The 14,066-nt window shown below is 45.3% G+C and overlaps 1 protein-coding gene across 3 annotated transcripts in view; it reads right to left on the bottom strand.

Annotated features, from left to right (window-relative positions):
- The window catches only part of LOC143804498 (thioredoxin-related transmembrane protein 1-like), a 133,523-nt gene that overhangs the window by 59,218 nt on the left and 60,239 nt on the right, over positions 1–14,066 (bottom strand). For all 3 annotated transcript variants that reach the window (XM_077282641.1, XM_077282639.1, XM_077282642.1), the window contains 3 exons: positions 5,054–5,099; positions 3,962–4,090; positions 309–354 (listed from right to left, as the gene is read on the bottom strand). In XM_077282641.1, the coding sequence (XP_077138756.1) occupies positions 309–354; positions 3,962–4,090; positions 5,054–5,099 (221 nt within the window). The remainder of the gene's footprint in view (positions 1–308; positions 355–3,961; positions 4,091–5,053; positions 5,100–14,066) is intronic.

The following is a 14,066-nucleotide window of genomic DNA, read 5'->3' as shown; positions in this document are numbered from 1 at the left end:
TATTATTATTTTTTCCCCATTTCCTGGACTCTCAGACAGCCCTATTAATGGTTTGGGTCAGAACTCTATTTCTACTGAAGGAACCTAGTGCTCCGATGCAGACGATGAAATTTAGAGAGAATTGTGGCATCCATTCAGCAATGATCTTCACAGAACGGAGGTGACGACATCCTTCTCAGGACTCCATAATAAAGACCATGGGTGGTCAGGAGAGACACACAGATGTAACGGGCAAGACAAGAGATGGTAGAATCCAGGATTTCACTCATTAATGTAAAGTATATCCAACTTTGTAACAGAAATCTTACCTTGATCCATTCTGAAAAGTGAAACAGGCCGGCCATCCCAGACATCCTGCAAAGGACAGAGTCCACATTACAGATGTGACACACAATCAATAGTCACAATTTACAGCTAGTCTGGATGTGGCCAGAGACAGGGGCTAATGTGACGTCCTGGGCCCGGCAGACATGGATTACAACAATTCCCACAGCTGCCGTCTGACTTGGAAACACACAGTACGGGCGTCTTTGTTAATTCACAGGACTGGACATAAAGGGAAGTTCCAATCAGGAAATAACCTAATGTTTAAGAGCATTTATGTTACAAGCAGGGCCGGACTGGCCATCGGGCAATACTGGCAAATGTCAGAAGGGCCTGTCTGGTTGTGGGCCGCATTGTCTGCTATGTTGTTAGCAGAATCGGTGTTCTCAAGATACCCATACTGTTAAGAGTTGTGCCGGAGCACAAAGTCGCTGACTCAGTCACTTACCCTAGCAGGCCATGGATATCATTAGAAAATATTGATCTTGTAGGAAAGCTTGCTTTCCTCCATCCAGGGTAATATATCCCATCTAGTGCTCGGGGAAAGGGACAGCATGGGCCTGTGTGATTTCAAATGCCAGGGCTGAAATTCAGCCCCAGTCCGTACCTGGTTACAAGGATTTTCCTTAACATTTTATCTAAAGCTTGCTTGGCCCAAAAGGACGTTTTCAAAGAATAAGGCCTGCACTCACCTCCCTGATGATCACCGCTGCTTCGCTCTTACAGGTTAGGGTCACATGATGGCTGCAGACAATCAGTGGTCACTTGAGTGGTTGCAGCCTTTTCATCCTATCAATCTTGGCTCAGATAGAATCATAAGGCAGAGCAGGCGCTGATTGTCTGCAGCCGCCTCGTACTGACCGGTACTGGATGTTGATGCTAGCAGTTCAACAGGGGACACGGGTGCGACAGAGCAGAAGAACAGCGATTTTCAGGGAGAGGAGTACAGGTCTTATTATTTCATTACACCCCTTCGCTCAATGACATTTAGACAAAATGTAATCGAAAACCCTTTAAAAATGTTTCTTTTCAGCTTTCACATCTGTCACCAGTAGACTTCATGCGAATTAATTTGCTGGACACGACTCATCGGCCACGACAGTTACCAGAGGCCACTGGATGTAAACCCTGCAAACCACTTATGTTGTACAGAGCGCCAGGCAGGCTACCAAAACAAGAGCCGCAGATGCGGTCAGCTAGACGGAGGCTCTCGGGCTCCAGTCCAGATTAGTGACGCGGCTGATGAACCAGGTCCGGCACATCAGTAGGCACTAGGCCTAATACTAGACTCATACTTCCTGTTCTGTAAAGAAGACTTTTCAGCAGTCTTAATATCATCACAGACAGGATTACAATGAAAGGCAACATCTCTATATAAGGCGGATAACACAGGATCCACTATTCTATAGTATATATAGTATATATAGTAAGGGACGTGACAGATCACCTACACCCCCTGCTTGTATCATGACTTCTGCCTAGATTAGAGCATGCTCAGATAATGCATTTATACAAACAAACAGGGTCTCAGTCATCCTATTGCTGCTAATGCTTACATTAAAACAAAAAAACAAGTAGGACTCTAATATTAGACCTAGTGTCAGTGGGAATATTGCAAGATTTAGCTTTTTTTTGTAAGAAAAAAAAACATAAAACCCTAATTTAAATAAGTAATCTCCTGATGACACATTTCCTTTAAGGAGAACATAGAGTCAACATGATCATCTGGTAACACATCACGCCTGACCTCGGACCCCCACAACATAACTTCCTCTTCTGTAATTCTGGCACGAGGTTCTGAGCAAAATGTAATTGTTCTGAATATGGCCGTATCAAATACTGAATGACAAAAATATCTAGACCGCGTCACGGGGGTTTCTAATCATCGATGGAGTCCTTTCCCTTATAAGTGATGAGCTGATGTTACCGTACCATATATGACAGATGTGGCATCATTTTGTCACTTTACCAGTCATAACAGTTTTGGAAATCTGACAAATTAGTTGTGTATCTGCCACTTGGCCTGGACCATGTTTTGCAATTCATTGAATACTCTATAATCAAACTATATAGGTTTAGATCCCTCGTAAACTGCTTGCTGCATGCGACTGACAAGATGAGTGCCAGGAGGGTCTGCAAGTGCCAGAATGAGTTCAGCCGGCGACTCTGAGCTGTGTGATGTTCACCATCAGCCCCACCGCTGCATCACACATGGAGTTCTTTCTTACTTCTTTATGATATGAATCCGTACACACTGCTGAAGTCTGATTTGTTTTCTCACTTTTAGGGCTCGCTCACACTAGTGTATGTTTTCTTGCGTGAGAGGATCGGGATAACTACGCTGCCAGAATTTGATCTGAGTGTCACCTTAGAGTGATCTGATTTTCTCCCATGATCAAATCGCAGCACAGGAGAACCTAAGATTTCCATTTTCTGTGTCCGTGGTAATCAGACTGGAGTGGGATGACATCAGAGTGCAGTCTGATGTTTCATACACACCCATAGACTTGTATGGGACTGTGGGCTGAGTGCTATCCGATGAAACATCACATAGCACTCTGCCATGTTACGCGCTAGTGGGAGCGATCCCTCATTGTGACATCTAACATTATTTTGTCCAGGACTCAGATACAGGTAATAATTGTCAATATCAGATCCATTGGAGTCCGACAACCCGGTGACCACCTGTCTGCAGGTTCCAATTTAACATTGATGACCCAAGACCCGGACAAGCCCTTTATATTCCCCAGCAGTGGATTTTTGAGCATTTTTCCTTCTTGGTTAGATTAGATTAGTAGGGGATTATTGGAGGCGCGGTTCACTTGCTTCACAAAAATCTTGTATTCATCCCAATCTGCTTCCTAAATATAACTCGGGATCCCATTCTTTCAGCCGTTTGTCTTTTGTCTGAAGATTACAATCAATTTTTAAAATAAAATAAAATCCTGCTGATCATAATTGTAGGAAATGCCTGAGAGCGGTCCAGGCCAACTATGAGCGAGACGCATGAAGTTACTACAGGCTGTTTTACTGTAAGATATTATTATATGACCTGTCTTAGATAATGGCCACATAAATGTGTATGGAGACTATGGTTTATCCTTACGCTTTCTTCTCTCTGCCTAAGTACAGACCAGAAGACAAGTCCTTTCTAAATGTGACAAATGCTTTTGTAGGGAAAAGTCTGGACCAGAAAGTCATTTTCCCCACAGCGTCTGAAAGGACATGTGACCACTGCAGCCAATCACTGGATGTAGCGGTGATGTGTTATTCACTACTGTGGCCAGTAAATGTCCAGCATGTGAACCAGAAAGCAGTGAAACCGGAGAACAGGTGATCAGTTTGGCAAGTATTATTACTACTTTTATTACTTTCCACCATATAAAGCAGGAAAAACCCTTACCCAAGGGAAAAGCATTGCTTCACTATTAATTTATTCCTACATCCATGTTTTGGGGTCAGAGTACAGACCACCGTGTATTTATGAGCTCGGACATCTAACTTATGCATTGAATCTGGAAGTCTGTATCAGAAAAATGTAAAACAAGAAATCAGAGCAAAATTTTAGACCTACAAAGATATGGTGTTAATGTAGACTGTTACTTTATGGGAGGCTTTTAATTTATTTTTGTCTTACAAGACAGATGAAGGCGATTGCCATCCTGCCACCGGCTCTATCACTTTCCATTTCTGCTCTGCAATGAATGTGTGAAGGTCTTCGGCCATCCTTGAGCCATGATAACATCGCAACGCTCCATCCATCACACTAGGAGGCAAAGGTTACATATAAGCCACAGCTGCAGAATGCTCACGGATCAAGTTCATCTCCATCTTTTGTATTTTAGATTTGTTCCATCGTATAAAACAATTTCTGAGCATTGAACTGAAAAGTAACAACTATATCTTATGTTATCATCTTTAAGGACATGTTCACACAGAGGTCAGAAATATCCGCTATGTGCAGTGAAATCTGAAGCAGAAATATGAGGCTGAGCTTCTGATTTCTGCTACGGATGTGCACTTCTCACAGATGGTCCTCACGAGAATTAGCCCGAAACAATTTGTGCCAAATAGGTCGGTCCGGTACAGTTACATTACAGAGGTCATCATGGCATAGAACCAAGTATATGTAATTAATATCAGATCTGTGGCTGTCCGGTATCCACACCGACAGCTGTTATCAGCTCAGGGGCAGCCGGGTATAAACAGTGAATGGAACGGCACTGCGTAGTTCTTTACAACGTGTAGAGGCCGCTGATGGTTACTGCAGATCAGCTCCTATCCTCTTTTATAGCAACTGATCTGCAGTACTCTGCAACAGCCACTACACATTACACCATCTGCTACTGCCGGAGCTAGTAACAGCTGATCGGTAGGGGTGCGGACGGGGGTCAGATTCCCACCGATCTGATATTGATGACGCATCCTGAAGTCATCAATATGCTCGGGAATTTCCTTAAATGAGTAATATACCTGGGAACTTTCCTAAATCTTTGGATCCTAATGTAAAGTAAAAGAACACAGGACGCTAATGTTACTTCTGCCATTTTATGTGGCAGAGGATGCCCAGTGTGCCTTGATTTTAGGGACAATCATTATGACATGTATATGTGCAGTACAAGAATATTTGTAGAGATATAACGGCACCCCCAACCCCCCCCCCCCCCCCCCCGATTAGGAGATGAGGAGCTCTGGTAAGGTTCTAACCCGTTAGCAAGGCAATACTCACTGGTATATTGTTGGAAGAGTCATGACAAAGAAACGCCCGCTCAGTCCTACGAAAAAGCAGAAACATCACGTACTGTAATCGGTTACAATCTGACCAACATCAATCTTTAACCGGGATGTCACTCAGAAAAGACATGTATCACCTTTCCAAGGGACAATCGATAGATGTATTATAGTGGGGAGCCCTACTGATTAATAGAACGGGCACTCACGGTCCCTCGCTCCTCCACTGCCCCTTTCTCCTCCACCACCCCCTGCTCCTCCACAGCCCCTTTCTCCTCCACAGCTCCTCGCTCCTCCACCCAGTAGAACCACTGCAAGTAGACCATTTTATGGAGTGATGTCACAAAGTACATTATTGTTCACAAATATCTCTGAAGAAGATAAAAGATGTGTGATAGTGGGGAACCCTACTAATTACTAGAACAGGCATTCAGTCTATTGCTCTTCCACTGTTCCACATTATTCAAAATAGTTGAACCACGGTGTGGAGAACATTTTATGGAGTGGCTTCGCAAAGTACATTATTTTTCACACATCTCTCCGAAGACCATAATTCAGGGACCAGCAGCCTTTGGCTCTCCCGCTGATGCGAAATGACTATTAGGGCAGGTTAGGAGTTGTAGTTTCACAACAGCTGGAGTGCTAAAGGATGTTTATGGAACAATAATATTACCAAAAAATATCACAGTATGTGGAGTCCATTAGGATAAAACAAGACAGATACAGGTGTGTCTCACAAAATTAGAATATCATCAAAAAGTTAATTTATTTCAGTTCTTTAATACAAAAAGTGAAATATATATGACAGCACAAAAAAATGAAAAAAAGTGGGTTTTAATGCCTGAACGGCTTGGCAACGTTTCGAATATGGTATCCTTTTTCAAGCCTGAAAAAGCATACCATTCCCGAAACGTTGCCACACCGTTCAGGCATTAAAGCCCACTTTTTTTTGCCGTTTTCCTTTTTCATTCTTATTACTGGAAGCCATTGGATCATTGGTTTGGGAAGCGCTGCACGACAACTGTGCTAATATTGGATGCTGTTCCAATTTTGACATATATGAGTTATTACAAACAGAGTGATCTATTTCAAGTGTTTATTTCTCTTAATGTTGATGATTATGGCTTACAGCCAGTGAAAGCCCAAAAGTCATTATCTCAGTAAATTAGAATACTTTATAACACCAGCTTGAAAAAATCCGAAATGTTGGCCTACTGAAATGTATGTTCAGTAAATGCACTCAATACTTGGTCGGGGCTACTTTTGCATCAATTACTGCATCAATGTGGCGTGGAGGTGATCAGCCTGTGGCACTGCTGAGGTGTTATTGAAGCCCAGGTTGCTTTGATAGCAGTCTTCAGCTTGTCTGCATTGTTGGGTCTGGTGTCTCATCTTCCTCTTGACAATACCCCATAGATTCTCTGGGGTTAAGGTCAGATAAGTTTGCTGGCCAATCAAGCACAGTGATACCAGGTATTGGTACTTTTGGCAGTGTGGACAGGTGCCAAGTCCTGCTGAAGAATGAAATTTCCAACTCCAAAAAGCTTGTCGGCAGAGGGATGCATGAAGTGCTCTAAAATTTTCTGGTAGATGGCTGCACTGAATTTGGTCTTGATAAAACACAGTGGACCTACACTGTGAAGGGTTAAACTAAGAAAAATTAAAGCAGGCTTCATTTTGTGCTTTTCGACTCCATCTTGCTGTTTTGAGATTAATTTTGTTACTAGGTAAAAGTTCATAGTTGTTATGAGACCTTGATTGTTCTACTTTGAACAAGAGCATGAGACTGAAGGTGTATGGTTCTACGAAGACCTTGATGTACATGCTGTTCCTGCATTCTTATAGGTTAAGAACTGTGAGCGTGTTCTTATGTTGATTGGTTGAAGTGTAACTTGTTAAGATTATGAAAAGTGCGACACAATAATCGGAGCTTAGATATCTGCTCGATCCCCCAGAGACACACGTCTCCGTCGGGTCATTTTCAGTTGCCGGAAATGCTCTGTGGATCAATTTGAAAATCACTGAGTCAACCGTGAAGGGTCACTTCAGATCCTCCCTCAACAACACCAGCAGATGACATGGCTCCCCAAACCTTCACTGATTGTGGCAACTTCACAATAGACCTTGGAAATAAAGACAGACAATCCAAGCTGCTTGAGGTCCAGTGTGAAGTTTTCACAATCAGTGATGGTTTGGGGAGCCATGTCACCTGCTGGTGTAGGTCCACTGTGTTTTATCAATACCAAAGTCAGTGCAGCCGTGTACCAGGAAATTTTAGATGGAAATTTAAGTCTCCAGCAGGACTTGGCACCTATCCACACCACACTGCTAAAAGTATATTTAGTGATTTAAAGCGGATTTATCTCCAGATTTCAAAATACAAAGTATATACTTTACTAATTTGATCTTAGACCTGATGAGGCCATTGTACTTACCGTATATACTCGAGTATAAGCCGATATTTTCAGCCCACTTTTTGGGGCTGAAAGTCCCCCTCTCGGCTTATACTTGAGTCATACGCAGGGGTCGGCAGGGGAGGGGGAGCAGGAGCTGTCTAATATAACTCACCTGCTCCTGGCGCGGTCCCTGGCTTCCCGCTGCTGCAGTTTCTTCCTGTAGTGAGCTGTCACATGGTACCGCTCATTACAGTCATGAGTATGCAGCTCCACCTCCCATAGGGGTGGTGCCACATATTCATTACGGTAATGAGCGGTAACGGTGACCGCTCACTACAGGAAGAAAATGCGGCGTCGGGGGAACAGACGTGCAGCAACGGCGCCAGGAGCAGGTAAGTATGACTGGGAGCAGTGCGCGATATTCACCTGGTCCTCGTTCCACCGTCGGCGCCGCTGTGTCTTCCGCAGTGACGCAATTAGTGCGCGCCGCCCTCTTCCTGAATGTCGGTGCAGAGGATGGGAAGACACAGCGGCGGTCGGCGGTGGAACGGGGAGCAGGTGACTATAGCAAGTGCCGGGGGCCTGAGAGGCGAGTATGTAATGTTTTTATTTTTTTAATCGCAGCAACAGCATATGGGGCAAATATCTGTATGTGGCCATGTGCAGCATGATATGGGGGAAAATATCTGTATGGGGCATCTCATGGGGCCATGTGCAGCATGATATGGGGGCAAATATCTGTGTGGGGTGGCCATGTGCAGCATGATATGGGGGCATATATCTGTATGGGGCATCTGTATGGGGCCATGTGCAGCATGATATGGGGGAAAATATCTGTATGGAGCATCTTATGTGGCCATGAGCAGCATGATATGGGGGCATATATCTGTATGGGGCATCTCATGGGGCCATGTGCAGCAGGATATGGGGCAAATATCTGTATGGGGCATCTTATGGGGCCAGGTGCATTATATGGGGGCAAATATCTGTATGGAGCATCTTATGGGGCCATAATTCACATTTGTGCAGCATTATATGTGGCATATTTTAATACGGAGCATCTTATGAAGCCCATCATGAACTGTATGGAGCATTATATGGGGCTCCTGATTCAAAATGGATATTCAAAAAACACAGCCTACTGATGTCTCAATTAATTTTACTTTTATTGGTATCTATTTTTATTTTTTAAATTTACTGGTGGCTGCTGCATTTTCCACCCTAGGCTTATACTCGAGTCATTAAGTTTTCCCAGTTTTTTGTGGCAACATTAGGGGGGTCAGCTTATACTCGGGTCGGCTTATACTCGAGTATATACGGTACTTAAAAATCCATATCAGAATGGCTGAATAATCCATTATTAAAATATTCCTGCCTAATATTAAAATGGACTTAAATAAACATTATTAACCATCAGGATTTTACAGCCAGTCTAAGGGCTCATACTCACCTGCGAGAAACTCGGATGAGTCTCGCACGACAATGTCCGGCACTGCACCCGGTACTCAGGAGCGGAGTGTGCTGCCGCATAGCAATGCCCGCAGCCTCACGCTCCGCTCCTGAGTGCCAGGTGCAGTGCCAGGCATTGATGTGCGAGACTCATCCGAGTTTCTCGCAGGTAAGTATGAGCCCTAACAGTTTCAAAGTTAGCACACCAGCCTCATAAATATGTCCATCCACGCACCAGTCTTTGCCAAAGATAAATAGCTGAATGCAGCTACCCTGTGGAATGACGGCTGACCGCCGGGGGGAGGGACAATAAGTTCCCAGATGTATAGAACATGACCATTAATTGTAGGCTTATAGGTCACGGGACTGTAAAAGAGAAATTCTTACAAGAACAACATCGCAATGGAAGCGTTGTACAAAAAATAATAGCTAATATTGAGTCATTGCTGTGTGGGGGTTTAAAGGGAACCTGTCAGCAGGATTGTGCACAGTCACCTAAAGCCTAATTCCACTGAATCTCTAGTCTCCTGTAATAAAACAAAAATAAAAAAACAACATTTCTCACCTGTACATCATTTTGTCTGACACCATAATCCATATCTGGGGAAAATAGTTTTCATCCTGGACGGTGCCAAGATGCGACTGTCCAGACTGAGAACCACTGATGAATGAGCTGCTGCGAGCGCTGCGTCAGTGACTAGCGGTGACATCATCAAGGTTACTGACGGTCACTGAGGCTGTGTTCCCAGCTGGCAAATGAACTGCGGTGACCTCTGAAATTCACGCTAGCACCATGAGAAAGTCTCACGGTGCAGAGGCGAGTTCACCACAGTTCATATTCACTGAAATTAAATTCTCCCGGTGAACTATGGTGAACTCGCCTCTGCACCGTGAGACTTTTTCCTCGCTGTGCTAGTGGGGATCTCACCGAGGTCACCACAGTTCAGCCCTTCTGGGAATAGTGCCTCAGTGACCAGAAGTAACCACGATGATGTCACCGCTGGTCAATGATGCTGCGCTAGCAGCAGCTCATTCACCAGTGGTTCTCAGCCTTGACGGTCGCATCTTGGCACCATCCAGGTTGAAAACGGTTTATCCTCCAGACATGGGGCAAAATGACGGAGAGGTGAGATATATGGCTGTTTTTTATTTTTGGATTATTACAGGAGACGAGGGATTCAGTGGAATTAGGCGTTAGGTGAGTATAACTGTTATTTTTAAATAAAAAACTAAAAGTATGTTTTGTTTTATTTCAAATAAAAGACCTTATTCTGGCTGTGTTAATTTATAATACAACCTAAGGATTAGTAATGAATAGATGCGGGATTAATATCACCAGACAATACATAGATGCGCCTTTTCTGGGTGACTGTGGGCTGCTATTTTTAGGCTGGGGGGCAATATTCATGGCCCCTTACCATTCTGAGAATACCAGCCCAAAAGCTGTCTGCTTTAGCTTGGTTGGTTGTCAAAAATGGGAGGGACCCCAATGACTTTTTTTTAATTACCGTATTTTCCGGCACATAAGACGACTGGGCGTATAAGACGACCCCCCAACTTTTCCAGTTAAAATATAAAATCTTCTTAAAAGTAGGGGGTCTTCTTATACGCCGTATGTCTTCTTATAGGGCCGGTGAATATGTGCCTTTTGGGGGCGTCTCACAGTAAAGTGTGAGTGGAGTATATCCCCCTATTACCTCAATGCGGCAGCGTGGGGATCTCTGTGCTGGGAGCGGCAGCTCCTCTTCGTGCCGTGGGTGCTCTGTGCCGTGGGTGCTGTGGGGCGGCGGCGGCGCATCTTCTTGCAGCATCGGGGCTTCTCTGGCATCTCCTCCAGGCCGGAGGCAGTCCGGCAGCCCCATTGCTGTGTGTGCGGTGGCCTCCGGGAAAATGGCCGCTGCTCAGATTCAGATCTCGTCTCCCGAGATCTCAGAAGACGAGATCTGAATCTGAGCAGCGGCCATTTTCCCGGAGGCTGCGATGCGGTGGCCTCCGGGAAAATGGCCGCTGGGAGTGGCGCAAGCTCAGATTCAGATCTCGTCTCCCGAGATCTCTAGAGACGAGATCTGAATCTGAGCAGCGGCCATTTTCCCGGAGGCCACCGCACACACAGCAATGGGGCTGGCGGTGCCTCCGGGCCTGGAGGAGATGCCGGAGGAGCCCCGACGCTGCAAGAAGATGCGTCGCCGCCGCCCCACAGCACCCACGGCACGAAGATGCGCCGCCGCCCCACAGCACAGAGCACCCACGGCACGAAGAGGAGCTGCCGCTCCCAGCACAGAGACCCCCTGCCGCAAAGAGGTAATAGGGGGATATACTCCACTCACACTTTACTGTGAGACGCCCCCTGTCTTAGTCATCGGGACCACTCCCCCCCCCCCCCCCCACCATATGCACATACCCGGCGTATAAGACGACCCCCGACTTTTAAGAAGATTTTGAGGGGTTAAAAAGTCGTCTTATATCTAGGAAAATACGGTATTTAAATACTTAAAAAAATGTGGTATGAGGACCCCTCTTTTCTTGATAACCAGCCTTGCTGAAGCTGACAGCTGAGGGTTGCAGCCCCCAGCCGTGGGTTTTGCCAGGCTGGTTAGCAAAAACACAGGGAAACCCACGCCACTTTTTTTCAAATTATTTATTTACAAAACAGGAGCCGACTGATGAATACTCTCATCAGCCACTCAAGCTCTCACTATTATTAGCGGCAGCAAGGGTCGGCTGAAGGGAACAGTAGTCCCATCAGCCGACACCAGTGACCGGCGGTAAACTTTATACCTCTGGTCACAGCTACGCGTTCACGCTGTCTTTTGACAGCATGGGAACCATGGCTGTCTGTCTGGCGGGGATGATTTTACCGCCAATCAGAAGCGGTGTTTGCCGCCCTGTTGGATGTTCGAGAACTCATTCAAGTGAATGGGGTCCGTGTTCGGGTGCTGTTCTGGTACCCGAAATTTTGGAAACTGTTTGGCCGAACCCGCAGGACCCAAACATCCAGGTATCTGTCAATCTCTAACTACAAGATATACGGTGATGTGCTTGATAAACAATGAGGGGTGCTGTATGTGCCTCCATCGTTTTGCTAACTTCAATGTTGAAACTACCACTGTGCTGATAATGGTCTTTCCTAAGAACAGCTTAAATCTGATTTGACACCAAAATTCGCAATACAAAAATTATTAAACAGATCTCTTACACCTAAAGAGGCTGGTGTGCTTACTTTGAAAATACAAAGTCAGAATAGCTGTATAATCCATATAGTCCAGGTACTGAGTGAGAGCTTGTGAGTCCAAGTGTATTCAGTCTCTGTCAATCCAGCCTCACTGATAGTTGCAGCTTGTACTGAGCATTGTGAAATCTCCACAGCTGCAGGGAGGAGGGACAGTAGGGAGCTATCAATCAGGCTGAGTGGGCGGAGACTAAGATTAACATTTCACAATGGATTAATCAGCCAGTCTAACATGGATTTTCAAAGTAAGAACACCAGCCTCATCAGGTGTAAAAGAAAATCTATTTTAATAATATATGTAGTTTGTAGTGAGAAATCTGCTAACAGATCTGCATTAATCCAGAGAGGGGGCTGTTGGGCCACCATGGCACATCTACTATATAATTGTCTAAGGGTCACTTCCGTCTTTCTGTCTGTCCTTCTGTCTGTCACTGATATTCATTGGTCGCGGCCTCTGTCTGTCATGGAATCCAAGTCGCTGATTGGTCGTGGCAAAACGCCCACGACGATTGCCACAACCAATCAGCGACGCGCACAGTCCGGAAGAAAATGGCCGCTTCTTACTCCCCGCACTCACTGCCCGGCGCCCACATACGCTGTCCGGTCACCGTTCACACAGGGATAAAGCCAGCGGTAACAGAGCGCGTTATGCCGTGGTAACGCACTCCATAACCGCCGCTATTAACCCCGTGTGTCCCCAATTTTTTACTATTGAAGCTGCCTATGCGGCATCAATAGTAAAAAAATGTAATGTTAAAAATAATTTAAAAAAACAAAAAACCTGCTATACTCACCCTCCGTAGTTCGCTGAGCCGCTGGCGCCGGCCGCCATCTTCCGTTCCCGGCGATGTATTGCAAAATTACCCAGAAGACTTAGCGGTCTCGCGAGACCGCTAAGTCTTCTGGGTAATTTCACAATACATCCTGGGAAAGGAAGATGGCGGCTGGCGCCAGCGGCTCGGCGGAGCTTCGGTGGATGCCAAGCGTCGGTAAAGCTTCCTGGATCCAGGCGCCAACGGAAGGCGAGTATATAACTATTTTTTATTTTAATTTTAATTTTTTTTTTTTTTAACAGGGATATCATGCCCACATTGCTATATACGTGGGCTGCGCAATATGCAACGTGGCCTGCACAATATACAACGTGGCCTGCACAATATACTACGTGGGCTGCGCAATGTACTACGTGGGCTGCGCAATGTACTACGTGGGCTGCGCAATGTACTACGTGGGCTGCGCAATGTACTACGTGGGCTGCGCAATGTACTACGTGGGCTGCGCAATGTACTACGTGGGCTGCGCAATGTACTACGTGGGCTGCGCAATGTACTACATGGGCTGCGTAATGTACTGCGTGGGCTGCGCAATGTACTGCGTGGGCTGCGCAATATACTACGTGGGCTGTGCTATACACTACGCATACATATTCTAGAATACCCGATGTGTTAGAATCGGGCCACCATCTAGTTACAAGAATAAAGTAGCCAGCGCTAGACATTACATGGGGCAGATGTAGTATCCTTGGCATCGTAGTTCTGCAAGCAACTATAATGGTACGTTCACACTAGGCGTTTCTTTAGCATTTTTTTTCTGCAGAAAAACCTGATCTCTTGGCAAGAAAGAAGCATGTGTTCCTTGGTTTTTCTTGCGTTTTTGTTGCGGTTTCGGCATGCTAGATTTGTCTCTTGTACATGCGGATAAAGTTTAGTGATGAAAAAAAAGTCCTATTCTATAGAATCAGGTCTTGGCACAAAAAAAAAAAAAAAAAAAAAGACTTGATACCTGCGTTCTTGGTGCCCGTTTAGTGCGTTTTTGTCACCACCCATTCATTTCAATGGGTCAAAAATGCTGACATACGCTGAAAAAAGTGACATTCTTCACTGTATAGAAAAACATGCAAAGCACAAAGCCCTGATGACTAAAAAAAACCAAGCTGT

This window comes from Ranitomeya variabilis, chromosome 2, assembly GCF_051348905.1.
Source record: "Ranitomeya variabilis isolate aRanVar5 chromosome 2, aRanVar5.hap1, whole genome shotgun sequence".
Taxonomy (NCBI): domain Eukaryota; kingdom Metazoa; phylum Chordata; class Amphibia; order Anura; family Dendrobatidae; genus Ranitomeya; species Ranitomeya variabilis.
Note: the sequence above shows the minus strand (reverse complement) of the source record. Positions and strands in the feature narration are given on the sequence as shown.